Source organism: Labeo rohita, chromosome 6 (genome assembly GCF_022985175.1).
Source record: "Labeo rohita strain BAU-BD-2019 chromosome 6, IGBB_LRoh.1.0, whole genome shotgun sequence".
Lineage (NCBI taxonomy): Eukaryota > Metazoa > Chordata > Actinopteri > Cypriniformes > Cyprinidae > Labeo > Labeo rohita.
The window spans coordinates 17,871,137-17,898,430 of record NC_066874.1 but is presented as its reverse complement, the minus strand read 5'-3'; the positions used below and the strand labels follow the sequence as shown (position 1 = coordinate 17,898,430).

Genomic DNA, 27,294 nt, shown 5'->3' with positions numbered 1-27,294 from the left:
CCTAAATAAAGAAAATTTATACAAACAAAACTCATAACTCATTATAAAGACTCTAATACTGTATGTCATATACAGTTAAGGTCAAAAGTTTACATACACCTTTGCAGAATCTGCAAAATGTTTTTTTTTTTCTTTTTTTTTTTACCGGAATAAGAGGGATCATACAAAATACATGGTCTTTTTTAATTAGTACTGACCTGAATAAGATATTTCACATAAAATATGCACATATAATCCACAAGAAAAAACAATAGTTGAATTTATAAAAATTATCCCATTCAAAAGCTTGCATACGTATGGATCTCAAAATCATACAGTCATTGTTGGAGAGGGTGCAAATACACAAAAATGCTGAAAAACCAAAGAATTTGTGGGACCTGAAGGATTTTTCTGAAGAACAGCAGGCAGCTTAACTGTTTAGGACAAACAAGGGACTCATGGACAACTATCACTACACCAAAAAAACAAACAAACAAAAAAAAAAAAAACAGCTGTGGATCATTTAGGTAACAACACAGTATTAAGAATCAAGTGTATGGAAACTTTTAAACAGGGTCATTTTTATGAATTCAACTATTATTTTCTCTCTTGGACATCCATCATGTTAAATAAAAATAACATGCATTTTGTATGATCCCTCTTATTTTGGTAAAATAATTAACATTTTACAGATTCTGTAAGTTATAAGTAAACTTTTGACCTCAACTGTATGTCAATGCATTTATCTTAAATGTTTAAAGTAGTTTTTTGTACATAATGTTGTTTATGCTTTTATTCTTATTTGGTGTTGCATAGATGACAGCATACAGGTTTGGAACAACATGAGGGAAAGCAAATGATGACCCAATTTAATTTTTTTCTACTACTCTACTACTTCTCAACTTCAAACTGGCACATCGTGTTTGGTCATGACACAAAACAAAGCCAGCCTATCTGTTCTTCACATAAACCTATTGTAAAGACTACAACACTATCATAAGAACTATTAAAAGAAAAGAAGAAGTGGATAAATAATGACTAAAATATTGAGTAAAATAAATGTTGAAAAATTCAGAATCATAAATACACAAAGCCTTTTATGAATACATAACCCCATCTTCAACACAAGACAATAGATTTGACCATGTGCACAATTGCTGAAAAATAAGCATGTTGCATTTTCAGGTGTGTCGTACTTTGGCAAAACCGTCAGACTCTAGAACACACCTTAAGCACGACCAGTTCCTGCCAAACACACATACCTTAAAGCTACAGAGAAAGAGGGACTCTTAGATAGAAAAAAAAATCATAACTACAGGGCAAGGCTGTGTCTCTATGTTTACACTAACACTCTCAGACCTTGACAATGGCTGCTGTGGTCTCGCTGGCTACACCCTGCTGAATAAACTGTTGTGTTGAGAGAAAAAGAGAGGAAAGGTGATTATGGGGCGGCATAAAGCCTGACTCAGAGAAAAGGCTGAAAATTTGACTGTTTGTTGACTATATAAGGTTTTTGTTTGTTTGCTCAAAAGCGTAAAATGTGTACATGAGCAAGCACACATGCATACATTGTTTGTGGTAAAGCAATTGTGTGTTTTACTCTGTGTGTGTGTGTGTGTTGATTCCAGATGATTCCAGAGGTAAGCTATCAGTACGCGAGGGCCAGTTGAGACAGGCAGAGGGCTGGGCCGCAGCAGCCAGCGGGCTGGGACATTCACTGTTTATGGTACAGGCTTGAGCTTTCACTGATCATTGCCACGAGTCTCTCTCTCTCTCTCTCTCTCTCTCTCTCACACACACACACACACAGACTATTTCATTCCATCACTCTACATGATTGAGAAAGATTGAGCAGGGGAGGGAAAGGGAGGGATGAAAAGAATAGGTGAAAAAGAGAAGGTAAAAAATGAATGCTAAGATCTGTCATGCATGACGCACAAGCTTCCTCGAGACGCTTTACACACAGGAGTGCATTCCTAGAAATAAAGTCACACTAAATTTAATGTTTCCTGCTGGCCATAAAATTTCAATAATGTTTTTATACAGTGTTTAAAGGAACATTTTTCAAATATAAAGCTGCATACAATACATACAAAGCTGTTGCTCAGTTTTACAATTATAAAAAACAATAGTGGAACAGTGTGTACACACACACACACACACACATATATGAAATGAGGAATGAGGTGGCAAAGTCCTCACATTTTTTTTTTAATTAAACGTAGATTTCTAGTCACATTTTCTCATTTACAAACTCCCCTAAAAATCATTAAAAGGTGTCACTCATATTAGTTCATCGCAATCTCACAAAGTTCCATTATAATCAACAAAGCTCTCTACACTGCACAGTGAATCTATTATTTACACTCTATCTACACTTTGTTTATGAAACAATTTGTGAGATATGTCTGTGATACATTACTCAACGTTGTAAAAGGATGTAGAATCCTTTGAAGCGCAAACACAAATATGTTGATCAGGTCACTCACACATGGTGTTCCTAAATTTCTTTTTTTATAGTCACACTTTATCTGTTAGTGGCAATGTTGCACAATTTTACTTTTGAAAAACAAGTGATTTACATGCTTTTTTATGTCATATTTTTGTAATATTTGCGTTGTTTTCATTTGTGTACTATGAATATTTTTCTCATCCCATTTTTTGACTACCTCCATTGCCTCCTCAAAGGAAATGCCCCTAGTGCATTTTTTTCCTCTTTTGAAATCTATTACCGCAGAAACAGCTGTTTATTAAGTGCCCTTCAACACTTATGCAACAGTTGTGATTCATTTTTCACCACTACTCATTGATTTCTATGGTATCTGCAAACGGTGACTGGCTGATGTAAATTTTTGAAAATGACACAGTGAAATCGGCGTCATTATATGATTGGGTTACCGGGTACTCGTGTGAATCAGTGGAGACATTTCCTGATTTAATGCTAAAATGTAGTGTATTCTCATATTAGTAGTGTCAGAGTCCATTCCCAAGAGGAAGACGTCAAAATAAAATTCCTTAATAAATTGCTTTTGAAAAAAAAAAAAGATTGTCATGTTATAATTATGTTTGCATGTCAAAAAACAGCTGTTTTTCGAGAGATCTTGGACACTTATGCAACAGCTGTGATTTATTTTACACCACCACTCTATGATTTCTATGGTATCTGCAAATGGTGACTGGCTGACGTAAATATCTGAAAGTGATTTAGTGACATCAGGGCCATTATATGATTGGCTTACAAGGTACTTGTTTGGATCACTGGAGAAGTTTTCCAATGCCATTTTGTCATTTGTCATCTAGTGTACTGAAATACATAAACACCAAAATGACCTTTATGGAAAAACACTTCACATTCCATAGACTAAATGCCATGCCAGTGCCACTGACTGAATATGTTACATATTGTTACATATTTTTGCGTAAACACACAAGTGTTACTGTTTCTATTAGATTTTTGGAGGAGCAGCATCACTAACAAACATGGAAATTAGTTTTTTTTTTTGTTCTTATAATCACTTAGTTTAACCTATTGAAGCCCGTTTCCCCCACTTAATAAAAAAAAGGTTATTGTGACTTTTTATCTCACAGTTCTGGCTTTTTCCCCTTACAATTGCATGATACGAACTCACAATTCTTTTTTCTCAGAATTGTGGAATATAAACTCGCAATTCTGACTTTTTTCTCAGAATTAAAAGCTATAAACACGCAATTCTGACTTTTTCTTTAAATTGTGAGATATAAACATGCTATTTTGACTTTTTTCTCAGAATTGTGAGATATAAACATGTAATTCTGACTTTTTTCTCAGAATTGTGAAATATAAACACGCAATTCTGACTTTTTTTTCAGAATTGTGAAATATAAACACGCAATTCTGATTTTTTTTTAAATTGTGAGATATAAACACGCAATTCTGACTTTTTTTCTCAAAACTGTGAAATTTAAACATGTTATTCTGACTTTTCTCTTTAAACACGACTTATTCTGACGTAATTCTGACTTTTTTCTCAGAATTGTGAAATATAAACACGCAATTCTGACTTTTTTTCAGAATTGTGAAATATAAACACGCAATTCTGATTTTTTTTTTAATTGTGAGATATAAACACGCAATTCTGACTTTGTTTCTCAAAACTGTGAAATTTAAACACGTTATTCTGACTTTTCTCTTTAAACACGACCTATTCTGACGTAATTCTGACTTTTTTCTTTGAATTGTGAGGTATAAACACGCAATTCTGACTTTTTTTTCAGAATTGTGAAATATAAACACGCAATTCTGATTTTTTTTTTAATTGTGAGATATAAACACGCAATTCTGACTTTTTTTCTCAAAACTGTGAAATTTAAACATGTTATTCTGACTTTTCTCTTTAAACACGACTTATTCTGACGTAATTCTGACTTTTTTCTCAGAATTGTGAAATATAAACACGCAATTCTGACTTTTTTTCAGAATTGTGAAATATAAACACGCAATTCTGATTTTTTTTTTAATTGTGAGATATAAACACGCAATTCTGACTTTGTTTCTCAAAACTGTGAAATTTAAACACGTTATTCTGACTTTTCTCTTTAAACACGACCTATTCTGACGTAATTCTGACTTTTTTCTTTGAATTGTGAGGTATAAACACGCAATTCTGATTTTTTTTTTAATTGTGAGATATAAACACGCAATTCTGACTTTTTTTCTCAAAACTGTGAAATTTAAACATGTTATTCTGACTTTTCTCTTTAAACACGACTTATTCTGACGTAATTCTGACTTTTTTCTCAGAATTGTGAAATATAAACACGCAATTCTGACTTTTTTTCAGAATTGTGAAATATAAACACGCAATTCTGATTTTTTTTTAATTGTGAGATATAAACACGCAATTCTGACTTTGTTTCTCAAAACTGTGAAATTTAAACACGTTATTCTGACTTTTCTCTTTAAACACGACCTATTCTGACGTAATTCTGACTTTTTTCTTTGAATTGTGAGGTATAAACACGCAATTCTGACTTTTTTTTTTAATTGTGAGATATAAACATGCAATTCTGACTTTTTTTTTAATTGTGAGATATAAACAAACAATTTTGACTTTATTCTTTGAATTGTGAAATATAAACACGCAATTCTGACTTTTTTTTTTAGAATTGTGAAATATAAACACACAAGTCTAATTTTGAGGGAGAAAAAAGACTGATATGTTCTCAGAATTGCAAGTTTATATCTCACAATTCTGATTTAATAACTTGATAATTAATAATAATTAATAACTATATTTATCTCAATTCTGAGAAAAGAAGTCAGAACTGTGAGTTTACATCTTGCTATTCTGATTTTATTTCTTAGAATTGCAACTTTTTTCCTCAGAATTGCGAGTTTGGGTCTCGCAAATCTGGCTTTTTCTGAGAAAAAGACAGAATTTTGAGTTTTTATCTCAGAATTGTGCATTTATTTCTTAGAATCGTGAGTTTATATCTTACAATTCTGAGAAAAAAGTCAGAATAGCGAGTTTGTATCATGCAGTTCTGAGAAAAAAAGTCAGAATTGTGAGATAAAAAGTCACAATTACTTTTTAATAAAATTTATTCAGTGGTGGTAACGGGCTTCCATAGTAACCTAACCTGACATGAGAAAGAAGATATACAATAATATATAATTCATGTACAGTAGCATGGGAAAGTTTATGTAGGGTTGATGAGTTTCATTTTTTTAACAATTTCCAGACAGAAATGTTACCGCAATTGTAGACACAACTAGAAACACACACTCCAGTGTATTCTTAGTTAAGCTTTGGTACAGCGTCTTGAAATTCCTGTAGCGGTTGACTGCACTTTGTATGACTGAGGACTGGTTAGTCAACACACTAGATGAATATCAAAGGTCTGCTACAGCTGTCAGGGCAAGTGGGTCGCAGAGTGCCAGAGCCAACAAACAAATCCTCAGATTGCTCAATAGATCCTACAATTCAGAAGCATGGCCAGATTTTACAACACTCACTACATAGGGACGTACAGTACATTAGCCACTTTACTTGACCTGAGAACTACATGATTGAAAAACAGAAACTTCAAGCACAAATGTGACCTTGGATCACAAAACCAGTCATAAGAAGCACGGGTATATTTGTAGCAATAGCCAACAATACATTATATAGGTCAAAATTATCGATTTTTCTTTTATGTCAAAAATCATTCGGATATTAAGTAAAGATCATTTTCCATGAAGATATTTTATACTTTTCCTTTTTAATTAGTAATATACATTGCTAAGAACTTCATTTGGACAACTTTAAAGGTGATTTTCTCAATATTTTGATTTTTTTTTTGCACCCTCAGATTCCAGATTTTTAAAAATAACTACACATCCATGGAAAGCTTATTTATTTAAAAAAAAAAAAGTACCCTTATGACTGGTTTTGTGGTCCAGGGTCACAAATTTCAGAGCAATAGAGAGGAAGGTGAGAGAAAAAAAAAATACAAGGTGGGGCCTTTTTCCATCCCGTGACTAATTTCCTTACAGCAGGTAAAGATCTAGGGAAGCAAATGCCAAGAAATGATACATCATAATCTTTCTGCGTAATATACAGTAGGAAGAAAAAGTATGTGAATCACTGAATTTTCACTTTTTTTTTTTTTTTTGAACTTTCTGAATAGGACAATCGTGTATTTTTTTTTTTTTAAATACCATATTTTTCTTTTAGTACTGCCCTTTTAAAAGCTACAGAAGACTTACATGTTACTGAGAATACAAAATAAGTACAGTTCCCCAAAAGTTTACATCCCTCTTAATGTGTTTTTTTTTTCTTCTTAAATATCAGTGAACGTTTTCACCGTTTGTAATCTTTGAGATCTCAAAAATCACACAGTCACCCTGGTAAAGGGGTCAAACATGCAGAAAATGCTGGAAAAATAAAGAATGTGAATGCCCTGAAAGATTTTTTCTGAACAACAGTGAGCAGTTTAACTGTTCAGAACAAACAAGGGACTCATGAACAACTAATTAAAAAAAAAAAGGTCATCCAGGTAACAAGGTAAAATTCTATTATTTTTACCACACCACTGTGGATGCTTAATGGGATGTTTTCAATAAAGACATGAAAGATTATTGTTTTTGTGTTGTTAGCAGACCAGATGACATTTTAGGACCAATTAATGCAGAAAACCAACCAATTCCAAAGGTTACAGCAATCATGAATAAATCAGCGCCCTCCATGAGATTTAGAGATTTAGCGTTATGCTTCCTGACAATGACAAATCAGCCCAGAGTCTCTCAGGTCCAAACAATGCTGACACATTAATCTACATGAGTGCAGTGGACACAGCCAATACAGTGAATGACCTGACAAGCACTAGCATGTTGACACATAGTTAAGAAATGGTTAACAAATCCCTATGTAAACTTTAGCTAATCCAACTCAGGAAGTCAATCACAATGAACGCTGCAATACAGTTCTTTTATTTGTGCAGTTTATACCCCACCCAGAGAACTAAATGGAAACAGCTCAGATCGTTTGCAAGGTATAGGAAATCTACAAAACTAAAAAGCTTAAAGTGATTCAGCAGTTATATTGGCAGCCAGGTTCTTAATCAGGTAATATGTGCAAGGTGGTTTGGGATATAGTGCCATTTTGGGAGGACATGTACTATACTATATGTGGATGCTGCTCTAAATGTGTGAAATTGCCCCCTCTGCTGACCAAACCACAAATCTGAATGATTCATAAGCAAGTGTTTATTAACCTTATGTGGAGGATTACTTTAGATATTGAACATGCATTTCAAATACAGTCGAGGTCAAAAGTTTACATACACCTTGCAGAATCTGCAAAATTATTTTACCAAAATAAAAGGGATCATATAAAATGAATGTTATTTTTTATTTAGTGCTGACCTGAATAAGGTATTTCACATAGACGTTTATAGTCGACAAGAGAAAATAATAATTGAATTTATAAAAATGACCCTGTTCAAATGTTTACATACACTTCATTCTTAATAAAAAGTGTTGTTACCTGAATGAACCAAAGCTGTGTGTGTGTGTCTTTTTTTTTTTTTTTAATAGTGATAGTTGCTCTCGAGTCTCTTGTTTGACCTCAACAGTTAAACTGCCTGCTGCTCTTTAGAAAAATCCTTTAAGTCCCACAAATTCTTTGTTTTTTAGCATTTTTGAGTATTTGAACCCTTTCCAACAATGACTGTATGATTTTCAGATCCATCTTTTCACACTGAGAACAACTGAGGGACTCATATGCAACTATTATGGAAGATTCAAACGCTCACTGATGCTCCAAAAGGAAACCCAATGCATTAGGAGCCGGGGGGCGAAAACCTTTTCAAATTTGCAGACCAGGGTAAAGTTAACTTATTTTTTTTTCTTCTGGGAAACATGTAAGTATCTTCTGTAGCTTCTCAAGCGCAGTACTAAATGGAAAGAAAAATGATATTTAGGCAAAATAAGAAAAATGTACGCATCTTTATTCTGCTCAGAAGTTTACTCCCCTGGCTCTTAATGCATAATTTTTCCTTCTGGAGCATCAGTGAGCATTTGAACCTTCTGTAATAGTTATATATGAGTCCCTCAGTTGTCCTCAGTGTGAAAAGATGGATCTCAAAATCATACAGTCGTTGTTGGAAAGGGTTCAAATACACAAAAATGTTGAAAAACCAAAAAAATTGCAGGACCTGAAGGACTTTTCTGAAGAACAGCAGGCAGTTTAACTGTTCAGGACAAACAAGGGCCTCATGAACAACTATCACTAAAAAAAAAGTATGTAAACTGTTGAATGGGGTCATTTTTATAAATGTAAGTATTATTATCTCTTGTGGACTAAATGTAAGCATGGTTTATGTGAAATATCTTATTCAGGTCAGTACTAAAGAAAAAACGACATGCATTTTGTATGGCCTTTTATTTTGGTAAAATAATTAACATTTTAATGATCCTGCAATGTGTATGTAACCTTCAGCATATTAGAACGTGATGCAGAAGACCAGAATGACGGCTGCGAAAATTCAGCTTTGATATCATATTAATAAATTAAATTTTAAAATATATAAACAGAAGACAGTTACTCTCTGTCTTCTCTGTGGCAGTAGTTGCTTTGCCTATCGATGTTTTCTAATGGCACTCTTCTGTGCTTAATTGCAAATTTCATTCTGTATATGTTTTCATTGGACAGTTAGCTGAAATCATTGCCCCTAAGTCTGACACATTTTGATGTTTCATAAACATCCTTTTTACACTTGACTTGCGGAATATATTTTTTATAGAAACATTCCGTAAAACGTTCAAAAAAAGCTCTTGTCAGCACGAGCTGTGGAGAACACATGAGTGATGTGCAGGGCAGATGGGTAATTACCTTGTCTAGACAGTCTGGTTCGAAAAGCACTTTTTGAAAACACTGCACACTCCTTCATCCAGCCACAGTGAATGAACTCTCTTTGCACCACACTGGGGCCAAGACCCATTCAAATCTACCATAAACCATTATCCCAGCAGTTAAGAGAATTTATCAGTAGCCATACAGACATCTGGAGCAAACCCTTACTATAACCCATGATAAAACTTGGCCATGATGTAACCACTGGCTATACAGTAAATACAAATCATTATCATGTGAAAAAAATCCCTGTTTGACTGTTTGAATACTAATCCAATGCTCTTTCTTAAGAGGTGTACAGTCAAAGTTTCAGAATTAAAAACAGAATGGGTAGAAAGTATTACAAGTCTCTGTCGTCTTTAGTAAAGCCAATAGTCCAGTCACACTTTTTTTCACGTCTTGCACTGACTGTTTGATAATATAATTCTGTGTAAATCTATGAAAAGATTTTAAATTTGACAAAATGTTTTGGACAGAGCTGAAAGTAGAAATGCACAATATTAAAATTTTGGTTGATGCTGATATGCTGTTAAAGAAGAAGTCCATTTTCAAAACAAACACTCTAAAAACTGCTGGGTTAAAAATAACCTTGCGCTGGGTAAAATATGGACATACCCAGCGAGTAACCCAACCGCTGGGTCAAAACAACCATATTTTGTAGTTTGTCCATATTTTACCCAGTGCTGGGTTGTATTTAACCCAGCAGTTTTTAGAGTGAAGATTCACATATAATGTACTCACCCCCTTGTCATCTAAGATGTCTTTCTTTCTTCAGTCGTAAAGAAATTATGTTTTTTAAAGGAAAACATTTCAGCATTTTCTCCATATAATGGACTTCTATGGTGCCCTTAGTTTGAACTTCCAAAATGCAGTTTAAATGCAGCCTCAAACGATCCCAGCCAAGGAAGAAGGGTCTTATAAAACGATCTGTTATTTTAATTAAAATAATAAAATTTAAATACTTTTTAATCTCAAATGCTCGTCTTGTCTTGCTTTCTCTGAACTCTGTGTATTCTGGTTCAAGATAGTTAGGGTATGTCGAAAAAATCGTATTTTCTCCCTCAACTTCAAAAATCATTTCAAAATCATCCAACAACACTGCAGAAGTACTGACACAGTCTTTGCAAAGTGAACATGCAAAGAAGATCAAACACCCTTAACAAAAAAGTTAAAACAGCAATATAGGATGATTTTGAAGTTGAGGGAGAACATGAGATGGGAGTTTTTCGACATACTCTAACTGTCATGAACCGGAAAAAAACAGTCCAGACAGAGCAAGACAAGACGAGCGTTTGACATTAAAAAGTATATAAATTGTATTATTTTTACGAAAATAACCGATCGTTACGCTAGATAAGACCCTTCTTCCTCAGCTGGGATTGTTTACAGCTGCATTTGGGATCGTTTGAAGCCGCATTTAAACTGCATTTTGGAAGTTCAAACTTGGGGCACCATAGCAGTCCATTATATGGAGAAAAATCCTGAAATGTTTTTCTCAAAAAACATAATTTCTCTACGACTGAAGAAAGAAAGTCTTGAACATCTTGGATGACAAGGGGGTGAGCACATTACATGTGAATCTTTGTTTTTCCTTGATTTATTTTAAAAGGATAGTTAAGCCAAAAATGAAAATTACCCTATTTACTCACCCGATTTACTCACTCTCAAGCCATCCTAGGTGCATATGCCTTTCTTCTTTCAGACAAATACAATTAGAGTTATATTAAAAAAATGTCCTGGCTCTTCCAAGCTTACAATGGCAGTGAATGGCTGTTAGCACGTAGGCGTAGTGTAAGCTCCAGTGAGAATATGCTAGTCCTGTGAGAACCAAGTTTGTTTACAGCTAAGGAAAATCAATCTCCTCTTGGCTTATATAGAAATCCTCCAACATTTTTCTTTACAAATTCTCATTTTGTACTTCTAATTCGTCACAACTTTCACCTACACGCCACTCTCTTGTGTACACGTGTACGTCAGTTAGCGGAAGCGAGAGATTGCGGTTTATAAAGTTTTAATTACGGATATTCTTCTTACCCAAACACATCCATTTACTTCAGAAGGCATTTATTAACCCCACAGAGCTGTGTGGAGTACTTCTTCTGATGGATGGATGCACTTTATTAGACTTCAAAATCTCAACAGTGATTTGCTGCCATTATAAAGCTTGGAAGAGCCAGGACATTTTTTTAACATAACTCCAATTGTATTTGTCTGAAAGAAGAAAGTTATATACACCTACGATGGCTTGAGGGTGAGTAAATCATGGGGTAATTTTCATTTTGTGTGCATTATCCCTTTAATATTATTTTTTACATTTTTTAACATTTTGAAAACAAAAGTAAAAAATAATACTATTAAAATTAATAGTTTTAAATGCTACAGTTGAATTTAGGCATCACAACTTTATAATGTATGTTATTAAAAATGGATATTCAGCATCTAAAAATGATTTCTGATTTCTGGCTGCTGAAAATGTAGCTTTGTCATCACATTTACTTTTTAAAATATATTAAAACGAAACAGTTATTTAAAATAATGCTTCACAATATTACTTGGTGAGCAGATATCTTTCAAAACATGAAAAATCTTACCGTCCCCAAGCTTTTGAATGGTAGTGTATCTAATCATAACCGATTCTGATAAAAAAAAATATATATATATATATTAGCCAGTATATTCCAGTACGATACTCCCAAGTCGTATCTGCAAATGTTGATGCCTTCAAAATGATACAAGATCCCTGTGCTTGTTGGGGTCCTGTTTACCCTGACTGGGATATATTAATAATATTCGGCTGCTAAATTTTCCCCAATCATTATATGGCTAATAATCCTGATAAACTAAGTACCAAATAATTCCCCAAAGTCAACTTCTGATTGCTCAAAGCAACAACACAAACACAGACTAAAAGCTGCACACTAAGCTTTCTTATACACAAATGCCTGCAACAATAACACCAGGGCATCACAATTTATACATGCTGACATGAAGATAATACTTCATGTTTGCCACAGAGCCCTAAGACGTTCCATTTGTTCAATAATTCATTGGACTGATGCTGCACAACAGTGTTAAGCAGTAAGTGAGGTTTGCGATTCTATTGTAGTATTCTACTATTCTGTATTCTACTGTCCCATTACTGTACTGTAAGTGAGGTTCTCAAAACCAAAAAAAAAAAAAAAAAAAAAAAAAAAAAAAATCAGTGGTGTCATCTGAGGTGACTAACCATAACAGAATGAAGGGCTCATCATTGGAGTGATTAAAGTCAACGAGACAAAAGAAATGAAGTGCAAATGACAGCCTGGAGATCAATAAGAATAACATTCAAGAGGCGTGTTGTGAGTTAAAAGGATAACATAAGCAGAGAACTGCATGTACAGTCATTTAAAAGAAACAAGTGTAGACAGCTTGAGCATGAGATTGAGAGAGAGACAAGAAAAAAATGAGGAGGGAGATGGAAAGAAATTATTAAGCAAAAGAGGGAAGGAAAAGGAAAAAGAAAGAGAGCGCTTTAAAGCTTGCCTTTTTCCTCCAGCACTCTAGGGTGGTTTTCAGTGGCGTTTTATTTATAATTGAATGTAATGTGGGGAGATAAAGTCAGCCCAATACGGCCTGCCTCTCCTAAGCACTTCACGCCGCATTACGTTTTATTCATCAAATTAGTTTTACTTGGGTTGGTGTCCCCTGAGCCAGCTTTAAAAGGTTTGGATGAAAGGACTACATTAATTTCTACCACTAATCGGTTACACAAGAGCTGTACTGACAGTTCTCTCCTCCCTGTGTTATAAAGTCCTCCTTACATCCCATTTCCATTCACATAATCCCTCCACACAAAAATTAAGAGAAGAAAAGAGGCTCTGGCCTCCTTCCCCTCTGATACCATTTGTTAAATCCTGCTGCATTGTGGGTATTATCGCCCTGTAAAAACTGCTAATACGGTTAGGAAAAATGACTCATGGTCTCAGATTTTCCTCATTTGTCTGTTTAAGGCTTTAAGCAGCACACTGAGGATGGAGAAAATTACAGGAATGAATGAGAGTCCGAACCCGCTGCATAAAACATTTCCCGAACATACAAACTACTTTACTGTGAACATATTATAGGTTACTGATACAAGTTGGAACACCTGGTCACAATTTAAAGACAATGTTACTGACATAAATTCAATAATTAATTTAGTAATTCATTCATTGTGGCTACCCCCAACTAATTTTTCTAGCCAAATAGTAGTCAAACATGCAGTGCTCTTGACTAAGCACACATTTACTTTAACAGGATAGTTACCAAAAAAATTAAATTCTGTCATTAATTACTAACCCTCATGTCGTTACAAACCCACAAGACCTTCTTTCATCTTCAGAACACAAATTAAGATATTTTTGATGAAATCCGCTTTCTGACCCTGAATAGACAGCAGCGCAGCTACCACATTCAAGGCCCAGAAAGGTGGAACTAAACCATATGAGCCTTCAATTTATAGCCTATTCCACTCTCAAGTGTATGCATAAAGCTTGCCACAAAGCAGCAGCAAAAGTAATGATGTGTTGGGAAAAATAGCAAAGAGATACGTTAATTATTCATTAATACACTTTGTTTATTTTGTGTTAAACTTTGAGTCATAGTCCGCTACCAAGACGAAGCTGACGATGCTGACTCACCATCTCAACAGTACAAGATGTGCCTTCAGAGAGAAATGCACCTTTCATGTGGATTATATAATCAGAGAGTCTTTGTTTCATTTTAAACTAGACATTTCAAGCTTTCTATAGATATATTTTTCATGTCTGTGAGACCAGTAGCCTATAGTCTGAGCTCCAGTTCACAGAGATCGAGACAGCAGAAAGTGCATGCGTTATGCTTTCTTTACTTTACAAAAGCACAACATTTTGTTGATACTGCGAGTGTATACACTGTAAAAAAATCTGTAAAATTTACATTAAAAATGCCAGAAATAAGTAAAAAAAATACAGTAGTTTTTTAAGTTTTAAGGTTTTAACTTAAATTTACATTTAAATACCGTAATTTCATTAACTGATATAATGTTATTATACCTCAACCTACTGAAGTACTGAAATCTGTTTTGTACCTTTGTAATACACTGATAACCACCAAAAGGTGGTGATGAAAAAGTCACATGATAAACCAAAGCCGATCACAAGCAGCTTTTAAATACTAACATATATGGAAGGTGCACAGTGTCATTCACACAAACACTAAACACCATCATGGTAACACACATAAAACTGAAATAATGCAATAAACATTAATTTACCAACATCAGATGTAACATACAACCCTAATGCACAAACTAATTTAAAAAAAAAACTAAGAAGAAACATAGTTTGGGAATATCAACTTACGGTTATTCACTGTAAATTTTACGTTTTTTTCACTTCCAAAAATGGTATACTACCGTAAAATGTCCAATACAGTTTTTCACCGCCATATATAGTAGGGGAACTTACCGTTAACCATTTAACAGGTTTTTACTGTAGCATTTTACAGTCTTTTACTGTTAGATTCACGGTTATTTTTTAAAGTGCACAAATAAAGGTAGACACTCGACAGTTTCAAATGATGTATTATTATCATCTGTATGAGCAAAAATGATGACGTATTTTAGGCTGTTTCCACTGTTATCAGGAAAAATTGCCAAAAATGCCATAGCTTCCATGCACACTCTGCACAAACAAATGGATATCACCTAATAACGCACATTTATCTAGGGCAATGATAAGCCTTTCAATGATAAGCCTTTGAGGTAGATGATAGTGCTGTCGCGGTGAAGGAATTTTCCTTGCGATAAATCTGAGTGGCTCAATAGCGCAATATGCGGTATTATCGCCATATTTAATATTCAGTACACATGCACAAAGTGTAAAACGAGAAGGGCATAACCTTATGAAAAATGAAAACACATAAATATTGTGGTTGCTGCATTCCTCTGTGGTTATCCTCATCACTAATGTGGTATTCTGATATTGCGGTTATCACAACAGCCCTAGTAGAAGAATGATAAGCGAACGTTAGGATTTCCTCTCCAATATACTGTAATTTCCTCAAGGACCAGCCATTATCAATCTCTCCCTCACGGACACAAACAGATTTTTTTCTACAACTCTCTCTGACTAATTAAAATTTTAGTTGGACAAAGCCTCTTCTTATTGACTAATGTTTAGTTGATGTGCAGCCAGCTCCATATGTGTGGATTTTTTAACATTGTAAACGTGTTTAATAGCTCACCTGGTGCAGCACTGCACTTTTGATGCAGATTGATGACGAAAATGCACCTGTGGGAATGTTTTCACAAGACGCGAAATGCGTACCAGTACATATCACTGCAGTTTCCAACAGAAATGTCCACTGAGTGGTGCTAAAAGAGTGTTTGTTTTTTCCCCAGAACAAATGAATGTACATATGGTACATTTTATGTGACATTGGTTTTGTACGTGTCACCGCAGTTCTGACTTGAAATGTCCGTTGAGTGGCGGAATAACTCTAATGCTCCGTAATGTTTTAAAATAACGTACAATCTGCATTACACCTAAACCTACCCGATAGTATGAACAAAAGTAAATGTGACGTAAAAAACGAAATCTCAAGCATGCCGTTTCAATCTCTCATCAACAACCAACATAAAAATGCTGCTACATTCACATTTAACCATTTTAAATAAAACTGATGCTGCTTTTTAGTGCCACACCCTGGACATTTTACTTCAAATGTGTTCTGAAATGTGAAAAAATATTCCAAAAACCCTGGGTTGCAACAACAAATTAAGAGTTTATTTGCAAAAACAGATAACTCTGTTTTTTAGTTTTTAATTTTTAAAAATCATGCTTTTTATTACGTTATCATGTTTTTATTGTGTGTTATTGTGTTAGTTAGCTGTATTTTTTAAAGTTATTTTTGCTTAATTAAAATAACCCATCAGCAGTTTGATTGAAATTAATTGGAATACACAATAAAAAAAAAAAAAAAAAAAAAATGATTTTTGAAAATTGTTAAAAAACTGAGTTATCTGTTTTTGTAAATGAACTCTTCAAATATAATATAATTAATATAACATAATATAATATAATAATTATAATATAATGTGATATAACGTGATATAATATCATAAAATGTAATATAATAGTTTTAATAGTAACTGTCTTATGCTCACCAGTGCTGCATTTATTTGATAAAAAATACAGCACACAGTAATACTGTAAAATATTATTACAATTTAAACTAACTGTTTTCTACTTAAATATATTTTACATTTTAATTTATTCCTGTCATGGTATTGCTCTAGTCTTCAGTGTCATGTGATCCATCAGAAATCATAAAAAAATGTGATTTTGCGCTCAAGAAACATTTCTAATACTGTACTATCGAAATTAAATTTGTGCTAGTTTTTTGAGAACAAAGTTTAAAAGAACAGCATTTTATTTTTTATTTAAACCAGTGTAAATGCCAATTAAATGCACCCTTGTGAATGAAAGAATAAATTATCTATAAGATAAATTATATAATCTTTCTACAGCAGATATAATCTGCTTTCTTCAACCAGGTGTCCAGCTATTATCGAGACCACCATGCAGTTACGGTAACACTGGCTACTTGTATTTACATACGGTTATCACAAACACAATGTCGTTACTGAAGCAGAACATGAGTCTATCTCTCATTCTCGAGAAGCCCTGCCAGACTGTCATCTACGTAGAGAGCAGTGCTGAGACAGACTTTCCTCTAATCATGCAGTTAGGCATGACATGCAAAAAGTGTTGAGGAATTGTAACTGATTTGCAGAACTGGCATTAAGCCAGTGTGGAAGATGTTTCTTAGAAAAAATAAGTTCAGAGAGTTCTTGAATGCACAAGGCTTTGTTACACATGGCAACAGGTGGTACAAAAGCAATCAGTGTAGCGTAGAGAACTTTTTGTGCTTGTGATTTCGGTTTTCATGTTCACAGCTGAGCAAACACTATAAATATCAGATGGGTGGTTAAACGATGAGGAAGTGCTGGAAAATGAAGAATGTTCAGTGACTTTTTGTTGCACTAGTGAGATGTGGCCTTTCAGCAGTTAATGAAGTGATGCTGATGAAAGAAATGACGTTACTTACGTAAGAAGGGAACGTGGTGGAAAGCAGAAGCTACCATGGCAGATGCGGTCGATAAAGTTGAGTGGAATTTTCTGAACCTGCTCACAGTTAAGCATGACAAAGTCATATTTGAAGATGAGGAGGGTATTCTCTGTGATAAGCACCAAACGCTCCTTCTCATTGTTCCAATGATCAACCCTACACATAAACAGAAAAATGGAGAAAGTATTAAAAATATTGGTATTAGTTGTAAAGATGCACTATAAAAAGAAATTCTGGCCAATGTACACATTGCCGCTAAATAAATAAATAAATAAAAACCAGGCCAATTCTATAGCCTGACTAACTTTATAATGTTCAATGGTCAATACCTGATAAATGTCCCATATAATTGACCATATGCACAGTTTACTTCCTTGTTTTAGACAAGCCAGCTCAGTCATCAACTGTACTGTACAGTAATAGGAGCATCCTTTGCTCGTTTTCTCTACATAATCCATTCACAATTTGAAAAAAAAAGGTTTGTTTGTCTAAGAGGATCAAGCGTTCATGTATACCGTTTCAAGAATGACAACCGCGAGTTAAAAAATTACATAAGTAAATCCGCTAAATATGCGGGAGTCATTGCTATGATTGACAGTATATCCCTCTAAAAAACATTGGGTTATTTACTGTACCCAATATCTGGGTTAAACATGTTGGGTCACGTTGTTGGGTTATTTCTATAACAACGCAACCAGTTAGAATTTAAATTCCAACGGTCAATCGGTGCAACTGCGGCAGATGATACAGTGGTAAATTAATATGTGTGGGTAATGTGGGTAATACACGTCTTAACTATAACACTTTGGTGAAAGTACACCATGTTATGGTTTAAATGATAATGAAGCAAAATAATTTACATGCAACAATTCCTTTTTTTAGAACGTAATTACATTTATGCTCAAAAAGCGGCTTAAATGCAAAATAATAAGGCTAATTAAAGATCCATTTCCAAGAGCACAAACATAAAAAACTTTTTGAAAAGTTCAAAAAGTTTGTAATATATACACGTATGTAACAGTTTGTGAAAAAGAAAATATTAAGTACAATAAAAATGGGTTTAAAATATTCATATAGTAATTGCTATTTATTTTATTTATCATGTTCTCATGTTTAATTTTGTATGCAATTGTGTGAAGTCATAATCTTGTTAGAATGTAGTACTGTTTTGATCTGTTTGCTATTTGGAATGATTTGTCTAATATTTTTCATAGTGTGATTGTTGGTGTACTGTATTAAAACTGGTTAGTTAATTAGAATAGTATATGGAACTCACAAAACATAAAAATGCATGTCTCTGTTTTTCAAAAGTACGAAATGTCATTATCCTATGTCAATGTTAGATTTTAACTGTTCCTTTTTTCTTTGTTCATTTTAGATGGCTCTGGACTAAGGTGTATTATGCCCACATGTCAAGGGCATGAGTCTCAACAAATATTCACATACTGCAAGACAAAGAAGACACCCTTGGACCTTCTGGTTATTTCCTCTGGTGAGAAAATCCTGCTCTGTATTTTCATGCCAGATTGTAATATTTTACTTAATGTACTGACAGGCACACCTACACAAAGTGTTAATTCACCCCTAATAAAAAAACTTTTGTTATCATTTATTCATTCTCATGTTGTTTCACATCTCTGTTCTTTTTTTTTCTACTGATTACAAAATATATTTTACTTTCATAGTATGAATAAAAACACATTCTTCAAAATCTTCTTTTGTGTTCAACAGAAGACAGAAACTCGTATAGGTTTGGAACAACCTGAGGATGAGTAAATAATGACAAATGATTTGGGTGAACTAACCCTTTGAGCAAATATCACACAAACAAGAGTACTGTAAAGGTGTCTTTACATTGCTAAATTAAGGCTAAAAATTCTCTGTATAGATGCTATGCAGCATAAAAGGTAGACTAACTTCCAGCTCTGACCCGTTTCAGAATCTAAGTATGCACTTGTAATTGCTTGGTAAATCCATTTATGTCATTCAGAGCAGCAATAAACAGTATGTACTAGCTAGCTGTACTAGCTGTTCTGTTTGTTTATTTGTGTATTTATATTTATGTTGTAAACTGATACAATTGCAGGAAGTGATTAATAACACAGTGTCAACCAGTAATTTAATTTAATAGAAGTACTTGCAACTTTAAATGTAATGGAAATAAGGTGTTTTCAAAATATTTGTATACTGTATATCATTTTTTGATTACATAGCAACAACAACAACAATGGTAATAATAATAATAATAATAATAATAATAATACCAGCATGGTTAAAGCAACATTTTGGGCAAATAACCCAACAAATTAGTTATTTTATGACCAAATGCATTGGGTAAACTTCACTACCCAATCCATTGGGTTAAAATAACCCAACATTAGGTAGGTGCTATAGTAACCCACCATTGGGTTATCTGTTGGGTCATTTTTAACACAACTATTTCAAGTGAGTAATAACCAACCGACACATCTGACAAGCCGATGTCAAAAATAGAGCTGTGCATTAAATGATTCAGACTAAGTTCAGAGTAACAAAACTACAGCAGCAACAAGTTTGTGTTGGCTGATTATAGACTATTTAATAGCTTTTACAGTTCAATTTCAAATTTCAAATTCATATTGATTCATATGGAATGCATTATTTAATTCTTATACCATTAATATTTAACATTTTTAATCTGTAGTGAACTATATAAAGTATTTAAATAATTCACCCTTACAGGCTGTTTGTGTCTGAGCTTATTTATTTATTTACTTACTTATTTTAATGACTTTCTGCACTTGCTGTACTATATACTTAAGTGCAGTAAAAGTACTAAAATTTGCTATACTAGTCATTTTATAATAAATCAAAAAACAAGACTTGAAAAAACTAGGAGGTTCAAATGGCAGCTGCAGCCAATAAGTGATCCTCTGCTACCATCTTCTGGTTATAAGGGTAATTTCATGTCATTTTCATCTTAAAAAGTCATTGTGTTCCATGAAAAAACAATTTTTCATGTCGTCTTTATGAATTAATTTACTGCACAGCTGTAAAATTGAAAAATATTCCAAGATTTTAAAAATGTGTTCATGACTATGAAGGCAAGTTATTGATTATCAAGAATACTATTTAGGAATAATATATGAGGAATAATATATCTTAATAATATATATATCTTTTTTTTTCTTGTTTTATTGTTTATAATGAATAGATTGAGGAATACTAAGAAAGCTGATGTCAAACTTAAAATGAAGAAGGGAGAGGGTAGTAGATGACACCCTGGGTCGCTAAAGACCCGAGGTATGCATTTAAGGGTTAAATAATACGAAACTGAATGTTCATGCCGCTATCATTTTTCACAATGTTGCAATTATTATTTTTTATTATTACGCAATTATTATCAGTTTCTGATAAGAACGAGATAGGAGAGGAGTCTCAAGAGTCTCCAACTGTATATAAAATGAGCTTCACCGGAAGTTTAGGAGCCGGCTTATCATTATGCGGAAGTTTTAAAAAATGCTCTGTGCATATGGTCAATTCAAGCACCATATTCAGCTTCATAAGCAGCTAGCAGGTGTTAGTTTGTTGTGCAAGAATTCTGCTATTGCTTTTGACTACACTGACAATAGTCAGACGACGTGCCACTGCTCTCCTGCTTCAAAAATCTCAACAGTACAATGGTATGTTTGTGGTCTGGCAAGAGTTCCAGAGTGGCTAATATCGTTTACAGCATCTTTAATTAACATGAGTTTAATTCTCTGGAACATGTTAGCAAGGGTCCCCTACTGGGCCCGACTGCAGACCTCTGCTGCGTTTCATTCAGTACATCAATATAACTACACCAGAACTGGCCTACATTCCCACAAATCTGTCACTCACAATTCTTCAACAGCTCTGATCAAGCACAGGAGGATTCTAAAACAAGTTCATATTACATATGTTAATTTTCAGTTTGACAGAGAAGTTGGCAGACAATCTTGCCACAGTACTGTTTCTATCCCAGTTATTATAAATGGCAACTTAGAGCAGGCTTTTTCTTGTCAAGCATGTTTATTCCCTTGCAAGAGATCCCCTGTCTAAAATGTTTTGTATTTTTAAGACCCATTTAGGCCGTTTAAAAAATTAAATCTGAAAAAAGTCATTATTTTAGTTGTTTTTTTGCGCACAAAAAGTAAAGCTTCATAAAATTTACAGTTGAGCCACTGATGTCACATGGACTATTTTATCAATGTTCTTACTACTGTACCTTCATGGGCCTTGAACATGGTAGTTGCATCGCTGTCTACAAATGATAGGAAATCGCTCGGATTTTTATCAAAAATATCTTCATTTGTGTTCTGAAAATGAACGAAGGTCCCACAGATTTGGAATGACATTACGGTGAGTAATTAATGACTTTTTAGAATTTTAATTTATTTTTTAGGAAACTATCCCTTTAAATTATGAGCCAAGTAAGAAGAGATCAACTTTTTTTTTTTCGTTTAACAAAATACATATAAATCAAGATTTTTGTAAATATATACAAGATTCCAACAGCACCCCCTAGCATGGGACAGATCCCAATTTGAAAACTCCTGGCTTATGGAATCTTTTGAAGCCTTAAATAATTTATGCACAGTGCATTTTATACATTACATTTTGAGTTCTTCAGCAAAAATTGTGTAGGTCTCAATTATGTAGGCCTACATCTCTACATTCTAAAAGCTTCAAAATGTCAACAATTGCCTTTGGCATACTTGTTAAAATATGCATGCCAACATTTTTAGATTCCAGATATTATGTTCAGATAAAGATATGCGTAAATATATGCATTCAGAAAATAAATAACTGATGGATAAGCCACTTTTTAAGAGTTAAGTTTTGTTTTTCAAAATACCAAAGCTCAAATCATTTGTCAGTGCTTTCACCTCAACTGTATGGAGAGATTCTGCACATTTCTCTTACTCAAATCAGATTTGGACAGTGAGAAAAACAGTACGTGGGAACCTTAGCACAACACAAGGCTTTTATGCATTCTGGTGTTTAAGTTAGGTACTTTTTACATGTTGTGAAACTTATGAGTAGGCAAATGGAACATTTTACCTTGGTTGGGTATGTGGGCCTGAGAATATGCAGTAGGTGTGAAAGACCACAAAAACACCACATAGATGCACACACACTAACAGACCCTGTGGCTCTCAGCAGTGCCGTAGGACCTTTGGATGTTATACCGCAAATCTGAGTTGCCCTTGGCATCACAAGATCTGTTGAATTCTACAGTTTTCCTTTACTGCCAGATGATTTACTACTAGATTTTCAAAAAGTTGAATGACTGTTTACATACAAGGTTCTGTGGTTAAACTCAATGTTAATTTTGTATCTTCTTCAAATAAAAATTGCACTGACAATGTATTGCTTCATACATTATGAATATGTAACAGTGATTTTACATCAGTTTTAATTCAAACGTTTACATGGTACTTTAGAATTTTCTAAGACCATATTTGCACAGGGCAAGACAATGCATTTAATGTTATATGAATGTTTGATAATGAACAAATGTGCTGTATGAGACTATTTAAAGCTACATTAAAACAACTAACCTACATTACACCTTTCACGTGTCTTTACTTTGCCAGCGAAAAAAGCAATTTCCTACAACATTTCACATAAGAAATTTATAGCAGTCAAAATGCATGAATTGCATGAACTTCATCTTTTGTTTCAAGCCTAAGCTCAAACCACAGAACTGCTCAAGCATTGCTGGAAAAAAAGTACCAGTACCATTCCGGAACAAGGGAAATATTATATATACATATATATTATTAATTATCATATAGCAAGGCCTTTAAACCTTCTACCATTTCCTGTAAGCCTGCTGCTCAGAGACAGATAGAAGTTGACATCTGCCAGCACATTTAGCGGAATGTCTTCTAGAAGTTCCATTATGCTGCCTGTTTACTTTTTTGAATTATTTCCTGCACATTTTACTTATTTACAGAACATGGAGTAAGATAATGGATTGAGTCCTGGAGTGAGCGCTATGTGACAAAAGACCTGAATGACATTTTCTTACTTGAAGTGAACGTTGCACATTTGCAGAACAGTCTATGCATATTTTGTTCACATTTTTTTGAAAGTACTCCCAACTATGTACTTTTAACTAAGGAAAAATACTTACTCAGCCATGAGCCAGACGCTCTGGATAGCACCATCTTCCGTGGGATTCACCAGAGCTTTAACATCCTGAATACCATGGTCCAGTGTTCCAGGCTAAAATGTTAAAACACAATAATTAATCTTTAAGACATTAAAATCAGTGTCATCTGTACTGCTGGTGGGGATATATCCACTAGAGGGTGCTATAGTGAAAAAATGGTAGATCATCTATTTATTTTACAGAATAATAATAATTCTGTAAAGAGGTACTATTACCAACATAAATATTGTTTTGTGAACCTAGTTAGTGTAGAGCAAATGTTGATTCATGTTTTATTACAGGTACTGTTACTTTCCATTTTTACTTGCAAACTCTTTTCAGTTGTTGTGTTTTAAGCTACTTACACTTCATATAGTAGTGCCCTGTCCTTTTTCCCCCCTTTATTTACAGATATGACATAAACACACATGGACGAATGATGAAAGTATGAGGTTTCCTGGGAAATCAGTACAGTCAATTCTAAAATGTAAATAATTACCAAAGTGATTTAAGGTAAAGCAAAAACACAGTCTGTAAGATGGTTTTTACAATGTACTGACTCAGAATCTATTTTTCTGTTGAATTATGAAATGGAGAATGTCTTTCTTTCAGTGTTTGTATAGTAAAATTTCTTTCAAAAAGGTGTGTTTGACAATGACCAAATCTTGTGTATGTTAAAATGGTCAAAGTGATCCATATGAAAGAAGCTTTGAAAATAATTTAAACCAAAATGGTAAGCCTATGTGCTTTCCAATTTAAATTAATTTCATGAATTAATTAACGTCTACCGTAAAGATTCTACAGATTGTCATGCATATTTTCTTTTCAAGCAAACGTCATTGGCCTGTTTGACTGAAATGATTCTACCTATTAATTGGTTACAGAGGTGTGCCACACCATAAATTAAAGAGCTAGAGATGTTACCGATTGCACTACAAGTAATAATACAATATAGTGATTGGTCATAAAAATGCGAACACTGGTTGCAAGTGTTGGTTCGCAAATGCAAGTGCAAACAAATAGTTTTAAGGCATAAGTGATGTCATCACCACTTTCACAAAGAAAAATTTGGTCTCTGTGCTGGCCAACAGACGCTATTTGTTAATCAAATAACTTTAGGTAGACTGAGGAAACAGAAAACAGCAAAACAGCCTTTGTGATCTCTTCAGGTGAACAACATATGTTCAACTTAATATTGGCAGACCACTGGCAGCAGTGGACAACTAAAGAGTATTATGACTGTCATTGTTTGCTTTATAGGTGATTGACGATATTCATATTTACAAAAGGTGTTGTCAGCAGTGCTATATTGTACCGCAGAGCAACCATAGTTTGTTTGCACAAACGTACAAAAGAAATGTAGATTATGTGTCAGAAATGATTACCAACACAGTTGAATACCAATTCGTTCTCAACCCAGAAATCTCAAACTTCAAAACGCAAAGACATTACCCTGAGGACAAAAAATCTCTTCAATTTAAACTGTTCCGCAGTTGATGTCCATTTAGCTTTGACCGTTGAAGTTTGTGTAGAGGGGGTGGTTTCAGCCTTTGCTTCTGTAGAAGGTGTGCTTGGTTTATCTGTTTCGATTTCACTAGGAGATTCTTGAGGATTGATGTCTGGTTCTGGAGACTTTTCGGTTTGCTGCTCCAAGTCCACAGACTTGAATGTCTCTTCATCTTTCTCTGACATAGTGACCTAAAAAGATCAGATCGTTTGCAAAGTTACCAGTGAAATTATGATATCACTGAAAACACACATAAAACATAAACAAATTACGGCCTAGAAGAAAGGGTTAAAAAATGTCGCAAACTGAAAAAGTTTCTCCACTAATCAGCAGCCGAACAAATGATTCTTATGAGCCGATTCTTTTCAATGAATCAAAATCATCATCAACTTCATGTCTGAAACTAAATAAATTAAAGCTGCGTGATGCTATGAAAAGAGGGCTAATTAAATGTTCACGTACACAAATATGTATTACATTTGTTTTGATTGTTATGTTGCAATGATCTTATCGTTTGGCAACAGGCTGCTGATGACAATAAATGGCACTAAAAGTTACGCTGCGTTTTTTCGTCCTCAAAAGTACTAAAAGAATCGTTACTATATGTCAAGAGAATTCGCAACCAAATCCAGTAATTCTAGCCAGTAGCCTATACTTGCAATTCCCGTCCCTTATAGCCTGCAACAACAAAATGTTGTTTTACATATTTCAAACTGCTTTAGTTGCTATAATAGTTAAACGTATTATAAAATGCGGGCACGAAATGAATATCTTACCGCTGGCTGCAAGAATTAAATCAACCTGTTATGTTTTTTACTAGACGGGTTTACTTGACTCCGCGTCAGGTGCACCAGAACCTACCTATTTCCTACTTCCGTGGTATTCCGTGATGAAGACGTGGGCGTTGAACAGAAAATGAAACCAACCACAACGACTGCCTCGCTAGTATGTAGGCTATAGGAAATGCATTGTTTCAACCACAAGTAACACGATTTTTATGTGGAACAAATTAGTTCATAAACCTCTTAATCTCAATATCTAATTCCGGTCACCTAACCAATCAGACTGTGGGAACGCAGCCCTTTTACTTTCCCATCTTTGACATCAATAATTCAAGTAGCCCAAGCCACCCACATTTCTCCTGCTACACAATGAGACATAACTGGCAACTGTATTTTTCTCGACAGCATTTGGGATTTCACACTTACGTTTAATCTTCTGGCAAGGAGGGACATGGGAACAATTTGTCCCGCGTGCTTTTCACACATAGGCTACTGGCCACAGATACATTGTGCAGTTTACTCCTGTTTTACGCTTATGTTCCACCTTAGACGCGTCCTCCCAAAAATACCAATTCAAGCAGCCGATCGAAGCCCTCAAATATTCAGAAAAACAATTATTTGAGTGGGATGTTTGGGGCTTGCTTTCTCGAGCATTAGAGCCTTCTACAATAAATCAAAAGCTTCGCCATTCAGGTGTCATTTTCCATTCCTGCTAATCGCTTTTGACGCGACACGCTTCGTGGCCACACGCCGCTCTTTAACTGGCCTGTTAGAGAATGCTATTCAACCTGCTCGATGAGAATTTAAGAAAAAAGAAAAAGAAATCTGCGCAGTAACAATTCCCTTTCAAAAGCATATTAACTACGTGCATGCGAGAGAGACACTTTGTAATGTTTGTTTCACACCCCCGCTTGATACAATGAAAACCTATTTTCAGATGCATAATCTAAGTAAATACATTCAAGCAGCCGCCACAGAACAGCTTTTGCGTTCAGCTCAAGCCCAAAGTGCTTTGTCACGAACTCTTATTAGCTTGCAAACTAAATATTGTGTCAGTACAACTCTAGTATAATAGAACCTGGCTCTGGCTTTCTAGGAAGAAAGCTGACAGAGCATTCTTACAATATATTGTCTGTGGTCTACAGATCAAGTCTTGCTGTGTTTCTGTAACACAGATCTTATGGGCCACTGAAAAGTAGGACACTCATATCTTCTTCTGCTTTGTCATATCATGTTATCTGAAGCATGATGTTTGGGAACGTAACGCCTGTATCCTTTGCGTATCCACAATTCTCCATATGCGTAATATCTCACCATGTACGTTTCGTTGACCTAAAGCGATGAAATTTCGCTTGGAGC

The 27,294-nt window shown here is 34.3% G+C and overlaps 1 protein-coding gene across 2 annotated transcripts in view; it reads right to left on the bottom strand.

Moving 5' to 3' along the window:
• tprg1 (tumor protein p63 regulated 1) overlaps positions 1–26,147 on the bottom strand; it is a 32,476-nt gene extending 6,329 nt beyond the window's left edge. The window contains exons 1-4 of one of the 2 annotated variants that reach the window (XM_051113238.1): positions 26,015–26,147; positions 25,099–25,344; positions 23,629–23,720; positions 17,466–17,642 (exon numbers count right to left, since the gene is read on the bottom strand). In XM_051113238.1, coding sequence (XP_050969195.1) covers positions 17,466–17,642; positions 23,629–23,720; positions 25,099–25,338 — 509 coding nt within the window. In that variant the 5' untranslated portion in view covers positions 25,339–25,344; positions 26,015–26,147. Of the gene's footprint in view, positions 1–17,465; positions 17,643–23,628; positions 23,721–25,098; positions 25,345–25,929 lie in introns of both variants that reach the window. The other variant, XM_051113239.1, reaches the window with a different exon arrangement.
• Positions 26,148–27,294: the final 1,147 nt, after the last annotated feature.